Source organism: Miniopterus schreibersii, assembly GCF_964146895.1.
Source record: "Miniopterus schreibersii genome assembly, chromosome: 18".
In the NCBI taxonomy this organism is placed as follows: domain Eukaryota; kingdom Metazoa; phylum Chordata; class Mammalia; order Chiroptera; family Miniopteridae; genus Miniopterus; species Miniopterus schreibersii.
The window spans coordinates 2,181,992-2,197,849 of NC_138121.1; the positions used below are offsets into that span (position 1 = coordinate 2,181,992).

The 15,858-nt window shown below is 55.3% G+C and overlaps 1 protein-coding gene across 2 annotated transcripts; it reads left to right on the forward strand.

The window, feature by feature from the left end:
• Positions 1-346: 346 nt before the first annotated feature.
• On the forward strand, positions 347-15,553 carry NLRP12 (NLR family pyrin domain containing 12). 2 transcript variants are annotated; one of them, XM_081118272.1, is made up of 10 exons: positions 347-670; positions 1,677-1,757; positions 4,525-6,226; positions 7,545-7,715; positions 9,050-9,220; positions 11,215-11,385; positions 12,555-12,725; positions 13,550-13,720; positions 14,156-14,326; positions 14,993-15,553. In XM_081118272.1, the coding sequence occupies exons 1-10, from the start codon at positions 379-381 to the stop codon at positions 15,078-15,080; spliced, it is 3,189 nt and encodes a 1,062-aa protein (XP_080974398.1). In that variant the 5' UTR covers positions 347-378; the 3' UTR covers positions 15,081-15,553. The 2 variants fall into 2 exon arrangements, with proteins under 2 accessions (XP_080974398.1, XP_080974399.1); XM_081118273.1 differs by lacking the exon at positions 13,550-13,720.
• Positions 15,554-15,858: the final 305 nt, after the last annotated feature.

Consider the following 15,858-nt stretch of genomic DNA (forward strand, 5'->3'; position numbering starts at 1 on the left):
ACCCGCAACCGGGGCAGGTGCCAGGCCCGGGAATCGAACCTTTCTGTGCACAGGGCCATGCTCAACCCACTGACCACACCGCGGACCACGGACACGCGCCAGGCGAGGACAGCGGCCGTCAGTCAGCACCTGGCAAGGAGAGTGACTGGCGGGGGCCTTTCCCACGCACAGAGGGACGCCTGCGGTGTCGCAACAGGTCCCCACTTCCTCTGCTCGGTGACACCGTTGGCGAGCAGGCTGGCGGGCGGAAATGGGGGGGAACCTATTTCAACAGCCGCACTCTCCTGTCCCTCACCGCACCCTGCGCAGGATGAGCCAGGGGCCTGTGTAGAGACACTCCAGGCGCCATCTGCTCTCCCCCGGGGGTCAGCCGCTCCCATGTCCCCCACCGCGGTCAGGGACTGCCTGTGTCGCCTGTCCGCCTACCTGGAGGAACTGGAGGCCATGGAGCTGAAGAAGTTCAAGCTATACCTGGGCACGGCCACGACGGAGATGCTGGGGGGCAGGATCCCCTGGGGACGGATGGAGAGCGCCGGTCCCCTGGAGATGGCCCAGCTGCTGGTGGCCCACTGCGGGGCCCAGGAGGCCTGGCTGCTGGCTCTGAGCGTCTTCGATCGGATGCACAGGAAGGACCTGTGGGAGAGAGGACAGCGAGAGCCCCTGGTGAGCGGTAAGGCGGTGGTGACGGGACCCCGGGCTGCACCCCCCAGCCCCCTTCTCCTTGCTGAGCTCAGGAGGCTGGGCCACCACTGCCCCCTTGGCCTTTGTTCTGCCTGGTGCTGCCTGGAACACCCTCCCTCTCTCTTCTTGGTCTGGAGATTTCGAATTTACCCATCCGATCTTGGAGGCTCTGCCTTCCCACAGTGCCTCCTCTCCGCGCTCCGCCTGGCCTCACCCTCAACCGCCCTGGCTGGCCCAGAGGCCCCCACTGGCACGTGTCCTTAGCACTCATGTTTCTTTTTTTAAATTTTTATTTACTGATTTTTAGGGCGGGGGGAAGAGAGAGAAACATCTATTTGTGGTTCCACTTATTTCTGTACTCATCGGTTGATTCTTGTATGTGCCGTGAGCAGGAATTGAGCCCGCAGCCTCTCGGTGCAGGGGGCGAGGCCCTACCAGCGGAGCCACACTGGCCAGAGCTGGTGTTTTATTTTCTATGCACTGAACTCTCCATGCCATGAGGACGTAAGGTCCATGGAGCAGAGACCTTTTGTCTTGCTATGTATCCAATATCTAGAAAAATGCCCGGTGCCCAAAATGTGTGTATTTGTTGGATGGATGGATGGATGGATGGATGGATGGATGGATGGATGGATGGATGACGGGTGAGACATGGCCGAGAGCTGAAGGGGAGGGAGGAGTTCAAGCTGACTCAGAATTTCTTGCCTGAGGAGGTTATGGGATGGATGGAGGTGCCAATCACCATGATGGGTACCCAGGAAGAAAAGTGGGTTATGAACTTAACCAGTGTCACCCCAGTAAATTCAGTTAAAAGGAAAAATGTGGGTTATGAAGAACAAATATTTTAACAATAGTGAACGTGAAGTGACGGCTGAACATTCTGGGGTGTGGGTGGGCAGGGAGCTATCATGTAGACAGTTTGAGGTCATAGTAGCCAAGGTTATTGAGTGCTACCCAGATACGTGCCAGGTGATCTCCCCAAATGTGTCTTCCAGATACTCCACCTGGTGGCCCGTGCTCGCTGGGGAGCCAGTCAGCATGTTCCCTGGAAGTCTTTCCCAGAACTCCGAGAAAAGGTGAGCCATGAGCCTTGACCCTGTCAGAGTGCACTGAGCACCATGGACCCAGCTATCCAACCGAGAATAGGTGAAAGGAAAACAGGCATTTATTGCACCTTTGCACGTAACAAGAAGTCTTAGGGTGGGGGCTGCAGAGTTCATGCCTGGGCTTAGGACACCATCAGAGCCCCAACTTCTCCCTGTGTTTCAGTTCTACCGACTGGCATCTCACGGTTGCAAGATGGCAACCAGACCATCTCATACAGAAGAACTCAGAGCAGGGACAAGGGAGGCAAAGGCTTTCTTCCTGAATAGAAGGTCATTTTACCCAGGAACAAAATTATTCCAATAAACCCCCGAGTGTCTATACCTGTGTAACTCTTGGTCAGGACTGGGCACATGACCAACTCCAGGCTGGCCACTGGCAAAAGGGAATGAGATTCTCAGGACCAGGCTGGCAGGGCCCAGAGAGCCTCAGGACCGGGCCGGCAGGGCCCAGAGAGCCTCAGGACCGGGCCGGCAGGGCCCAGAGAGCCTCAGGACCGGGCCGGCAGGGCCCAGAGAGCCTCAGGACCGGGCCGGCAGAGCCAGCAGCCACCCCCCAGGGCTTCTGAGGGACATTCACTGGAAGCAAGGGATGGGCACCCATCACCTAAATAGACTCAGTTATCAGCAAGAAAGAAACAGGAATACGGGCTCTTGGGGAGACAGCAACACCACCCACAAAATGCACGATCCTGGACTCTTTCAAGGACATTTAAATGCATTGGACGTAGCACTTGTTCAATATATGGTAACTCTTCATTCTTGTTCTCACCATTATTTTAAACTTTTGCATTTAAAAAAATTTCTGCCAGGCTGGCATGGCTCAGAGGTTAAGCAATAACCTAGGATCCAGGAGATTGGGGTTCGATTCCCGGTCAGGGCACATGCCCGGGTTGCGGGCTCGATCCCCACTAAGGGGCGTTCAGGAGGCAGCTGATCAATGACTCATCATTGATGTTTCTCTCTCTCCCTCTCCCTTCCTCTCTCTGAAATCAATAAAAACATATTTTAAAATAATAATAATAAAAGTTTTTAATTGATTTTTTTTTTTTTTTAGAGAGCGAGAGCGAGAGAAACACTGATTTCTTGTTCCACCTGTCTATGCATTCATTGGTTGCTTCTTGTGTGCGCCACATGACCAGGGAGCGAACCCCAAATCTTGGCTATCAGGAGGCCGCTCTAACCAACACAGCTAACCGTCCAGGGCTCAGATCTTTGTTACCTTCCCTTAGGCAGATACAATGGGCCTCTGGTGACAGCGGAACACAAAAGGATTACATTTTTTGTCTTTGTCGGGGTTTTTCCACCTGGCCCTATTGACTCTCCGGGCGGCCGCAGTCTTCGTTGTGGGGGTGGGGCTGTCCTGGGCCTTGCAGCATGTTGAGCGGAATCCCGGACTTTTATCCACTAGATGGCAGTAACACCCCCCATATTTTTGTGACAACCAAAAATATCTCCAGGTCTTGCTAAATGTCCCCGAGGGGCACACAGTCAGCCCGCAGAGAACCACCATCCTAGATCATTCAGACATCTGTACCGAGCAGGCTTTCCCAGAGGCTCGAGCAGAGGACTTCTAGAACGGATAGTTCTCCACAGTGTCGAGAAGCATCTTCCTTGCTTCCAACGGGACACGGAAAACTCGGGATCACTGCTTCCCCAAACTTTCAAGGTGCACGCAAATCATGCAGTGGTCTTGCTAGAAATAGTTTCTGATCCAGTGCGTGGGGAGTGGGCCTCAAGGTCGCGCATTTCCAACCAGCTTCCCGGTGCGGCCACTTGGAGCTTCGGTACCAGGCGGGCTGAAGTGTGCAGGTGGCGGAGGTTCCCGCATCCTTCTAGGGCTCATTGCCGGTCCTACACCTGCCCGACAGGTGATGGCCACACTGGGTGCACCTGGCCCACCACCGGCTGCGTAGCAAGGACAGAGCACTGTGTGTAAGAGCACTTGGCGCCCTGGCTGGAGAGCGCAGTTGGTTAGAGTGTCCTCCTGATAGCCAAGGTTGAGGGTCGGGTTCCCCATCAGGGCCCATGCAAGACTCCCCCAGTGACCCTCCCAGTGTGGCTGGGACCCCAGGTCAGGGCACATGCCCAGATTGCGACCTCCCCCCAGTAAGGGGCGTGCATGAGGCAGCCCATCGATGTTCCTCTCCTGATGCCTGTCTCTCTGTCTTGCCCTAAAAGCAATAAAAACAGCCCGGCTGGGCATGGCTCAGCGGTAGAGCTTCGACTTAGGATCCAGATGATCGGGGTTCGATTCCCGGTCAGGGCACATGCCTGGGTTGTGGGCTCCATCCCCAGTCTGGGGCCTGCAGGAGGCAGCCCATCAATGACTCTCATCATTGATGTTTCTATCTCTCTCTCTCCCTCTCCTTTCCACTCTCTGAAGTCGATAAAGATATATTTAAAAAATTAAATAAAATCAATAAAAACATATACATACATTTTAAAAAACAACCAACCAATGAATGCACAAATAAGTGGAACAACAAAGGATGTTTCTCTCTCTCTCTCTCTTTCAATAAACAAACAAAAACCCCACTTTCCATGTTAATGCCTCCGCTTCCCACGAGAAGGGAAGGTGCTCACAGGGAAGGGAGCCCCAAGGTCGTGGGGCCCCATCCAGAAAGCCCTTCCGAAGACTCTGCAGGGCACGCGGGCCCTAGGCCCTGCCGCGCTCTAGCTCCTGAATTCAGGAGTGGCCGCTGACCTGTCCCGCATGCCCTTCCCTCCTCTCCGCTAGGTCCCCGGGAAGCCTACAGGGACTGGGTCCGCAGGCGGTTCCGGCTGATGCAGGACCGCAACGCGCGCCTCGGGGAGTCCGTCAACTTCAGCCACCGGTACACCCGGCTCCTCCTGGTCCAGGAGCACTGCAGTCCCATGGGGGCCCAGCAGAAGCTTTTGGACACAGGCCGGGGACACGCCAGGAGCGCAGGCCAGCAGGCCAGCCTCATCCAGGTGGAGACCCTCTTCGACCCAGACGAGGAGCGGCCCGAGCCTCCGCGCACCGTGGTCCTGCAGGGCGCCGCGGGCATGGGCAAGTCCATGCTGGCCCACAAGGTGATGCTGGACTGGGCCGACGGGCGGCTCTTCCAGGACAGGTTTGATTACCTCCTGTACGTCAACTGCCGGGAGATGAACCGCGGCGGCCCGGAGCGCAGCGCGCAGGACCTGCTGTCCAGCTGCTGGCCCGAGCCCAGCGCGCCCCTGCGGGAGCTGCTCCGAGTCCCCGAGCGCCTCCTCTTCATCATCGACGGCTTCGACGAGCTCAAGCCCTCTTTCCATGACCCTCAGGGCCCCTGGTGCCTCTGCTGGGAGGAGAAACGGCCCACGGAGCTTCTCCTGAGCAGCCTGATTCGGAAGAAACTGCTGCCCGAGGCGTCTCTACTCATCACCACCAGGCCCACGGCTCTGGAGAAGCTCCACCGCCTGCTCGAGCACCCCAGGCACGTGGAGATCCTGGGCTTCTCGGAGGCCGAGAGGAAGGAGTACTTCTACAAGTACTTCCACAGCGCCGAGCAGGCCGGCCACGTCTTCAACTTCGTGAGAGACAATGAGCCCCTCTTCACGCTGTGCTTCGTCCCCTTGGTGTGCTGGGTGGTGTGCACCTGCCTCAAGCAGCAGCTGGAGGGCGGGGGGCTTTTGAGACAGACGTCCAGGACCACGACCGCCGTGTACATGCTCTACCTCCTGAGCCTGATGCAGCCCAAGCCAGGGTCCCCGACCCTGCAACGCCAGCCCAACCAGACCGGGCTGTGCTCCTTGGCCGCTGACGGCCTCTGGAACCAGAAGATCCTATTTGAGGAGCAGGACCTGCGGAGGCACGGCCTGGATGGGGCGGACGTGTCTTCCTTCCTGAACATGAACATCTTCCAGAAGGACATCAACTGCGAGAAGTTCTACAGCTTCATCCACCTGAGCTTCCAGGAGTTCTTTGCGGCCATGTACTACATCCTGGACGGTGGGGACAGCCGGTCCAGCCCAGACCAGAGCCTGACCAGGCTGCTGGCCGAGTACGGGTTTTCGGAAAGGAGCTTCTTGGCTCTCACCGTCCGTTTCCTGTTTGGGCTCCTAAACGAGGAGACCAGGAGCTACCTGGAGAAGACTCTGTGCTGGAAGGTCTCGCCCCAAATCAAGGTGGAGCTGTTGGAGTGGATCCAAAGCAAAGCTCTGAGCGAGGGCTCCACCCTGCAGCGGGGCTCCCTGGAGTTCCTCAGCTGTCTCTACGAGATCCAAGAGGAGGAGTTCATCCAACAGGCCCTGAGCCACTTCCAGGTGGTCGTGGTCGGCAACATCGCCACCAAGATGGAGCACATGGTCACCTCCTTCTGCCTGAAGAGCTGCAGGAGCGTCCAGGTGCTGCACCTGTACGGGGCCGCCTACAGCGCGGATGAAGAGGAGGGGGTGAGGCCGACTTCGGGGCGCCAGATGCTACCAGAACAGTCGTAAGTACCTGGCCGGGGCTCGCTGTCCACGCTCACGCTCCTGACCAAGTTCATGTCCTCAGCTGGGGGGTGATTTTGCCACCACCCAAGGGCATATTAGGCAATACCCAGAGAAATGCCTGGTTATCGTAACTCATCCCCTCTCACTCACGAGGACTAAGTCTGGGCTCATGTCAAGGAGATTGTGTTCAATCAAGAAATGGTAGCCACGTACTTGTCCATCAATAAATGGGTAGATAAAGAAGAGGTGGTGTGTGTATATGTACATATAATGGAATACTACTCAGCCATAAAAAAGATGAAATGTTGCCATTGGTGACAACATGGGTGGATCTGGAGGGTATTGTGCTAAGTGAAATAAGTCAGGCAGAAAAGAACAGGAACCGTATAATTTCACTCCTATGTGGAATGTAACATGAAAAGCGAACCAAAATGAAACAAAAACAAACTCATAGGAACACGCAACAGTGTGGCGGTCCCCAGAGGGGAGGGGGTGGCGCAGGGTGAAGTAAGTAAAAGGGGACAAGCATATGGTGATGGATGGAGACCGGGCGTTTGGTGGCAATGACGCAATAGAGTATGCAGATGTCGAGTTATAATGCTGTAGGCCTGAAACTTGTAATGTTATTAACCAATGTTACCTCAATATAAAAAAAAAAAAAATTATCTTTAAGATGAAATTCACCTCCCATCCCTAGCCCAAGGATTCAAGTCTGGTCTCTGCTACTTACCAGCTATGTGACCTTGGGCAAGGAACTCAGGGTCATTCAGAAGATAAACTGAAATGAAGATGACAGCCCTGGCCAGTTTGGCTCAGTGGTTGGAGTGTCAGCCCTCAGGATGAAGGGTCTCGGGTTTGACTCCGGCCAAGGGCACATACCTCGGTTGCAGGCTTGATCTCCGGCCCCGGTCAGGGTGTGTGCAGGAGGCAACCAATTGAATGTGTCTCTCTCACAGTGATGTTTCTCTCCCCCGCCCCCACCCCACTCTCTCCGAAAAGCAATGGGGGGGAAATCCTTGGCTTAGTATTAAAATAGTAATAATTAATTAAATAAACAAATAAGTAAATAAATAAGCGAAGATGACAGGCCCTGGCAGGTAGCTCAGTTAGTTAGAGCGTTGTCCTGACTCGCCAAGGTTGCAGGCTGGATCCCTGGTCAGAGCATGTACACGAATCAACCAATAAATGCATCAATAAGTGGAGCAACAAATCGATAGTTCTCTCTCTCTCCCCCCCTCCCTTCCACTCTCTCTAAAAGTCAATAAATAAAATTAAACAAACAAAAAACTGGACTTGACCTGTGGTTCCTTCACGCAGACCCGAGAGGAACGTTCTGCCAGATGCCTACAGTGAACAGCTTGCCACTGCTCTGAGCACCAATCCGAACCTGACCGAGCTGGCTCTGCACCACAACGCCCTGGGGAGCCGGGGAGTGAAGCTGCTGTGTCAAGGGCTCAGACACCCCAACTGTAAACTTCAGAACCTGAGGTGAGTCTAGGCTGGCCTGGCAGCCCCTGATGGTCCCACCACGCCCTGCACCCCCATGGGGCTCAGTCAGACAGAGCGCAGGCTGGTGCGGTACTTTGCTCTGGCTGCCATAACAAAGTGCCCCAGAGTGCCTGGGTGACTTAACAGAAAGGGATTTCTCACTCCTGGAGGCTGGAAGTCCAAGACCGAGGTGTCGGCAGGGCTGGTTCCTCCTGGGGCCTCTCTCCTTGGCGTGTGGGTGGCCGTCTTTCCCTCTGTTCCCACACGGTCTTCCCTCTGCGTGTCTGTGTCCCATGAAGACACTCGCTATATTGGACTAGGTCTCATCCTAATGACCTCATTTTAACTGAATTACTTCTTGTAAAGTCCCTTATCTCTCCTGGTTCAGCATCGTCCCACTGGTACTAAAAGGTCACCAGTTTGATTCCCGGTCAGGGCACATGCCCAGGTTTCGGGTTCAATACCCAGTTGGGGTGTGTGTGGGAGGCAACTGACCGATATTTCTCTCTCACGTTGATTTTCTTCCTCTCCCTCCCTCTCCCTCTCTCTTGAAAATCAATTGTTAAAAAAAGTTATACCAATAATAATAATTATCAACCAATGAAGGCATAGATAAGTGGACCAACAAATCGATGTTTCTCTCTCTCTTCCTCCCTTTCTCTCTCTCTCTCTCTCTCTCTCTCTCTAAAAATAAAAAAAACCCCACAACACAATAAAATATGGTAGTGGCATAAAAAAGATGTAGACCAATGGCGCAGAATAGAGAGCCCAGAAATAAACCCGTGCCGATCTTCAACAAGGGGGCCAGGCGTGCACAGTGGGAGTGCCTTAGAGAGGCAAACGCGCAAGGACAGGAAGAGGAATGGGGACTGTCAGGGGCCGGGGAGCTATTGCTGAACAGGTAGTTTCTGTTTGGGACGATGTAAGGGTTCTGGGGATGGGCGGTGGTGATGGTTGTGAACGATGGGACCGTGCTTAGTGCCACTGACCTGTCCACTTAAACACGGCAAGGTGCATGTTATGCTTTTAAGGCACCGTGGCCCTGCCAGCCTGCAAACGTGGCCCCGAGGGCCCCTTGGGACCTGCTCAGAATTGTCCGAAGCGTCACCGTGACCTAACGGCAGGACCTTTGCACCAGACCAGCCGCTCCCTACCCACTCGCTCCAACCCCTCCCCCCAGCCCCTGACAACCACTCATCTCCTTCCTCTGGTTTTAGAAAACGGGGAAAACAGACCTAAAAGAGGGAGGGAGGAAGGGAGAGAAAGGCTAAGGGACAGAGCCCACTAGGGAGCCACAGAGACATGACCCGGCTCTTTCCTCCCTCTCGCCCCAGGCTGAAGCGGTGCCGGGTGGCCAGCGCCGCCTGCCAGGACCTCGCAGCGGCTCTGATGGCCAACAGGAACCTGGCCAGGATGGACCTGAGCAGCAACGGCCTCGGGCTGCCCGGCATGAAGCTGCTGTGTGAGGGGCTCCGGCACCCCAAGTGCAGGCTGCAGATGATCCAGTGAGTCCCACCCCCGGAACGAGCTCTCCCGGGCTCGAAGTCTCTCCCCCAGTGCTGGTGATCCCCGAGTCTCGACCTGGAAATTAGGGCTGCCCTTGGACCCATGCCCTGGGCTCCCTGCACTTCCGAGAACCTCCTTCTGGTTTCCTCTGACCCCACCACTTTCGCCCGGTGAGGAATCCTGGGGCCACCTGCCCACCCGGGACCCACAGGCAGGCGTCCAGGCTGGTCAGAACCCCAGAGCTCCCGAGCCCAGGCCTGTCCTAAGGTCCCCTTTCCTGCGACGCCGCGGTGCTAGAAAAGCCACCCAGTTTCCCGCCTGTGTGTCGTCACTGCTCACACAGAACACCTCCCTTCTGACACTTCCGGTCACCAACTGTGTGGCGGTCTCCCCAGTCCCCCTCCACCACCACCAAGCAATTCTGTCTGCCCAGCTAGGCGCCCTGCCGTCTAACTTAGTTCTGACACTACCTTACCTGGAAACAGTGTCAGACCCTGTAGGTCCTACAAGACTGTCCCCACTCCCGATGTCAATCTCAATTTGTGGTCCGTGCTTCCGGCCACCTGGCGATAAACTGGAGGTGACCGTGACCCGCTCCGCTCCCCTTGGGCTCAGTTCATTTGCTGGAGCGGCTCACAGAACTCAGAACACGTTCATCCGCTTCTTAAGGAAACGGACGCAGGACAGAGGTGAACGGTCCGATGGACAGATACCTGGGGCCAGGCGGGGAGGGTCCCGGGTGCGGGGGTCTCTGTGCCCGTGGCGTTGGGGTGCATCAGCCTCCTGGGGTGTGTGTTCACCAACCTAGAAGTTCTCCGAGCCCCACACAAGTGGGATTTTCTGGAGCCTTCCTCACTCGGCGTGGCCGGTTATTGGCTCCATTCCCAGCCCCCTAATCACAGCTTGGTCTTCCTGGTGACCAGCCCCCATCCAGGAGCCCACCCTGAGGCGCCTCATCGAACAAAGGTCCTGCTGTCACCTAGACACTCCCAGGGATTTTGGACGAAGGGGGTCAAAGGCCACAGTTAGAACAAAAGGGGCTCCTGGTGCCCTTATCTCTTGGGAAATAAGAAGGGATCTAGGAGCTCTGGGCCAGGAACGGGGAAGCGGCCACTGTGCGCATTTTCTGTTATCTCACAGCAGCCACCCTCATCCTGTCCCTCTGTCGAGCTCCTGCTTAGCCCCCCAGAGCTGGCTCAGGGTCCCAGGGGAGCCTTGCCTGGCTGCACCCCTCAGCTGCGGCCTCGGCTGTGATGGTTTTGATAGACACCAGCTCAGCTGACTGAGCACTGTCCCCAGGTGCTACACTGTGAGGTCAGCACTATTGGTGCCCTTATTTTATTTTTTATTGATTTGAGAGAGAGAGAGAGAAAAACATCAATTTTTGTAGCTCCACCTATTTGTGCATTCATTGGTTCTTACTTTTTTTACAAATGCATGTTGTTTTTCTTGCTTATTTTTTTAATCACCATTTATCCCCTCTATACCCTGTTCCACCTGCCCCCCCCCTCACCCCCCGGTTGAATCTTGTATGTGCCCTGACCAGGGATCGAACCCGCAACCTCGGCATATGGGGCTGACTCTAACCAGCTGAGCTGCCCGGCCAGGGCTTTACTACCCTTATTCCAGACTCAATGAACCCGAGTCACAACATCACTTGAAACCTAAATCTGAGACTTCATGAAAACTTGCTTGAGGTCCCAGGGTTAGCGGGTGGCGGCCGTGAAAGCAAACGCAGGTCACCGAGCTCTAGCGACCCCACTCTGAACTGGCAGGTCACTGTGCCTCGACGGCCCGTCTACACTGGGCGGTCATGGCTCAGCCGTCTGTCTTGTGACAGGACGCTCCTGGCCAGAACGGTGGTGTCTCAGTGATCTCTGCAGCTTTAGTGACACGTGGGGGCTGGTGCTGGGTAATCAGACAGGCCGGGGGGTGCCCCATGGGGAGGCAGGAAGGCAAGGTGGGCCCTCGCCCCTGTTTCTTTCCTCTTGAGGCTGAGGAAGTGCCAGCTGGAGGCCGGGGCGGGCCAGGAGCTGGCCGCGGTGCTGGGCGCCAGCCGTCACCTGGCGGAGCTGGACCTCTCGGGGAACGCGCTGGAGGACGCGGGCCTGCGGTGGCTGTGTCAAGGCCTGAGGCGCCCGCTCTGCAGGCTGCAGGTCCTGTGGTGAGTGCGTGGGGCCGTCCCCAGAGGCACCCCTCCGGAAATTGAATGAAGGGACAGACACGCGCTCAGAGCAGCGCCACTGCAGCAGCCCCGAGGTGGAAATGCCGCAGTGTGCTGGGTGCAGGCGCTGGAGTATTACTCGGCCTGGAAAAAGGAGATCCTGACACGCGCCCTGGCCGGGTGGCTTCGCTTGCTGGCCGCGGTCCTGTGCAGCAGGGAGCTGCCGATTCAGTTCCTGGTCAGGGCATAAGCTCGGGTTGCGGGCTCGATCCCCCTAGAGGGCGGGCAGGAGGCAGGCCATCCGCGGTTCCCTCTCACACTGACGTTTCTCTCTCTCTCTCTCTCTCTCTCTCTCTCTCTCTCTCTCTCTCCCTCCCTCCCCCCCCTCTCCCTTCCTCTCTCTCTCAAAAAAAGTTAAGAAAAATAAAATGGTTAGAATGGTAACTCTTACGTTGTGCATTCTATTGTATATATATATTATATTTTTCCCATCCATTCATTCATCCATCAGTGGACACTTGGGTTGCTCCCATCTTCTGGCTATTTTGAACAATGCTTTTACAAACACGGGTGTAAAATATTTCAGCCACTACTTCCAATTCTTTTGGGTATGTAACCAGAAGTGGAATTGGTAAATCATATGGTGGGTTGGGTTTTTTTTAACCGATTTGACAGAGAGACACGCACACACATGCATCGATTTGTTGCTCCACTTATTTGTGATTCGGTCCTTGGTTCTTGTATGTGCCCTGACTGGGGATCGAACCTGCAACCTCGGTGCATCAGGACAACGTTCTAACCAACCGAGCCCCCGGCCAGGGCTCATGCGCTTATTTTTAATTTTAGAGGAACTGCCACATTGTTTCCCACAGCGGCTGTGCCATTTTACATTCCCACCAACAGGGCACAAAGATTCCGATTTCTCCACCTCCTTGTCGACACTTAGTATTTTTTTAAATAATAGCCATTCTAAAAATAATAATAATAATAATAGCCATTCTATTGGATATGAGGTGACATCTCACTGTGGCTTTGATTTGTATTTCCTTAACGATTAGTGATGTTTAGCGTCTTTTCATGTGATCTGTGTTTTTTTGTGTCCCTTCTCTGGAGAAATGTCTATTCAAGGCCATTGCCCATTTAAAAAAATATATATATATGTTGAACAGGTTAAAGATATGTCACCTCACTGCTGCAGCCTGTGAAGACCTGGCCTCCACCCTCACTGTGAACCAGAGCCTCATGGAGCTGGACCTAAGCCTGAATGACCTGGGGGACCCCGGGGTGCTGCTGCTGTGTGAGGGCCTCAAGCACCCGCAGTGCAGACTCCAGACGCTGCGGTGAGTCCAGCTTTGCCCCCATCCTAGGAGTGCGAATGCACAGTCCTTGCCCTTTCTAAGTCGGCTCACTGGCGCCGTGCTCCCTCTCCTCCTCTCCTGACCTCCAGCTCCACCTGCCTCCTTCCAAAGATCTTCCTGCCCCAGGGCCTTGGCACCTGCAGCCCTTTCGTCTTGGAATTCCTTTCTGTTCTGCTGTCCTGTTTCACCCTGATAGCATCTGTTTTATCTGCTAGGACTCAAAATAAATGCTTCTTCCCCATGGACGCTTTCCACAACCCCTTAATAGTTTTATGATGCCATATGACCTCATGCTTTGCCTCAGCATCCCTTATCTAGATTTGTCACCGTGTGTCTGAGTGTGGTACCCCAAACGTCTGGGCTGTGCCAACTCCATAGTCCAACCCCTGTTGTAAGATCTGTCTCAGAGGTGCTTAAAAATACATAGTTTTACATTTATTTACTGATGAGAATGAGAGCTTCGTTGTCCCACATATTTATGTGTCATTGGTTGCTTCTTGCATGTGCCCTGACTGGGGATCGGACCCACAACCTTGGCGTATGGGTTCAACGCTCTAACCAACTGAGCCACCCGGCCGGGGCCTCTTTATTCTTAATACTGTTCTTCCCGTGTTCCTTCCTTTTTTCCGACTTTTTTTCCTCTCTCTCCCCCTGCTTGCCAGCTCCTCTCTTCCTCCCCCCTCGTTTCTCTCTCAGGGGCAAACATGGAGTCTCCTTCTTTGCACTGAGCACAGTGCCAGAGACAGGTGACCTTTTCCCGGAGGTGTCCCCGGATGTCAGCTGTGCCCTTGCACCCTGTCCCCCAGGCTCGGCATCTGCCGGCTCAGCTCTGCGGCCTGCGAGGGGCTGTCTGCTGTGCTCCAGCTGAACCACCGCCTCCGGGAGCTGGACCTGAGTTTTAACGACTTGGGAGACCGGGGCATGCGGCTGCTGTGCGAGGGCCTGCGACACCCCACCTGCAGGCTCCAGAAGCTGTGGTGAGCGGCGGGAGTCAGGACTGGCGGGGGGGCGGCCCCTGGGTGCCCGCATTTGCTTGTCCTTGCTTTTGATTGATTGATTGATTGATTGATTTGAAGGGAGGGAGGGAGGAAAGGAGGGAGGGAGGGAGAAACTTGGATTTCTTGTTCCACTTACGTAGGCATTCATTGGTTGCTTCTTGTATGCGCCCTGACCAGGGATGGAACTCAAAACCTTGGCGTGCTGGGACAACGCTCTAACCCACTGAGCTACCTGGCCGGGGCCCCTGAATGCCTCTTAAATGCCCGGCATCTCCATCTTAACCTGGACTGCTTTGGTTCTACCCTGTTTTCTTCTAAACTGGTCCCCTGACAACCACACCCTGGCTCCCCATGAGCTAAGACTTTCCAAAAGCAGCCCTTCCTGCTGCCTGAAGCACTCTTTACCTCCCACAGGCTGGACAGCTGCGGCCTCACAGCCAAAGCATGTGAGGACCTCTCCTCCACCCTGGGGGTCAACCAGACCCTGACGGAGCTCTACCTGACCAACAACGCCCTGGGGAACGCGGGCGTCAGGCAGCTGTGCCAGCGGCTGGGCCAGCCCGGCTGCACACTGAGAGTCCTCTGGTGAGAGCGCGGCCCTGGCTGGGCAGGAGGCAGGCCCCCGGCCTTGGTGCTGGGAGCAAAGGTCTATAGCTGAGACCCCCAGTTTGGGCAGACAAATCCTTCCCCCGTCGGCTCTTGTGCCTTTACCCTCTTCTGGCTGCGTGACCCTAGAGAACTCGCTGAGCATCGAGTCCCTCATGTCACCTGAGGTTAGAACGGAGTGAGAATGTGGAATCACTCTGCCTGACCTCAAACCCCATCACTTTCAGTTTTGTGATTATTTATGCAAATGATTCAACCTCAGCATCCCTGACTGTAAAATGAGAACAGATTATCAATTAAGTGAGGTTACACCAGTGAGGGACTTAAAATGGTGTGTGGCTTAGAGTGAGTCTGTTTCCCAGCGGGATTTGGTTTCAGATGAAGCAGTGGAAAGTGGATCTTTCATTTACCGATGAGAGATTTGCTGTCGCACTTATTCATGCACCATTGGCTGCTTCTTGTATGTGCCCTACTGGGGATCAAACCCACAACCTTGGGGTGTCGGCCCGATGCTCTAAGCAGCTGAGGACCTGGCCAGGGCTGGAAATGAAACGACTTCAACAGGGCAAGCTGCGCGATGTTCGATCTGTCACCTGGATGCCACAGTGGCGGCCTGGAGTAATGTTTCCCATGGTGCGCCCGCAGGTTGTTTGGAATGAACCTGAACACCATGACCCACAGGCAGCTGGCAGCGCTCCGCGGGACGAAACCCGACCTGGACATCGGCTGCTGACCGCTCGGCTGTGGCTCCTGCTCCACAGAAAGACCAGGCTCCAGGTTTCCTCGGGACGCGCCCAGGCAGAAGTCCTTTCTGTCTACGTGCCGTGGAGCTTGGAGCTCGAGGTTGGGGGATGGTGGTGCCAGGAGGGACCTGCGGGCCGGGCAGAGGCTTCCAGCCCAGGGCGATTTTGCCCCCCACCCTGTGGGCACTTGGCAGCGTCGGGAGAAATTGGGATGTCGGGAAACCAGGGATCCTGCTCGACATCCTAAATGCTTTGGGGGCCATCTTGTGTGAAGGGGGAAGATACTGCTTCTGCAGATACACGGTGGACATTCGTGCTCTAGGACAACTCCTAAAACTCGCCCTCCAAATCCTGGCCTCCGACCCCTGCTTTTAACAGCTGCTTCTGAACCAACAGCCCATCCCCGGCAGCTGACTGAACAGGAAACCTGACGCAGTTACCCAATAAAACCCGTGGGCAACTTTTCTTCGAGCATGCATGTTGGGAGGTACCTGTGGTTTCCGGGAGGGAGGTTTCCTGGTCTAGCTCACAGGGCGCGGTGCAAACCCCTCGGTTGGAGTCTCAGCATCAGCGAGAGGCCCAGTGGCCCCGGCTCGGAGACACCCACTGAGCCTTGAGCGAGGTTTCAATTACCCATTCCTGGGCCTCCCATCCACCCACCAACAAAGGACCAGCAGGGGAATTTAATGTTAATTTACCAAGACCCCACCCTGCAGTAGGTCCAGCAATGGGTGGAGGGGGGTTAACTCGAAACACCAGAGCAGGCAC

What these genes read in the sequence shown, in the direction of transcription:
- NLRP12 (XM_081118272.1), top strand. Translation starts at nt 379, where the DNA reads ATGTCCCCCACCGCGGTCAGGGACTGCCTGTGTCGCCTGTCCGCCTAC. An exon ending in TGCAGGCTGCAGGTCCTGTG is followed by an intron (nt 11,386 to 12,554) that starts GTGAGTGCGTGG and finishes TATGTTGAACAG; the next exon opens with GTTAAAGATATGTCACCTCA. An exon ending in TGCAGGCTCCAGAAGCTGTG is followed by an intron (nt 13,721 to 14,155) that starts GTGAGCGGCGGG and finishes TACCTCCCACAG; the next exon opens with GCTGGACAGCTGCGGCCTCA.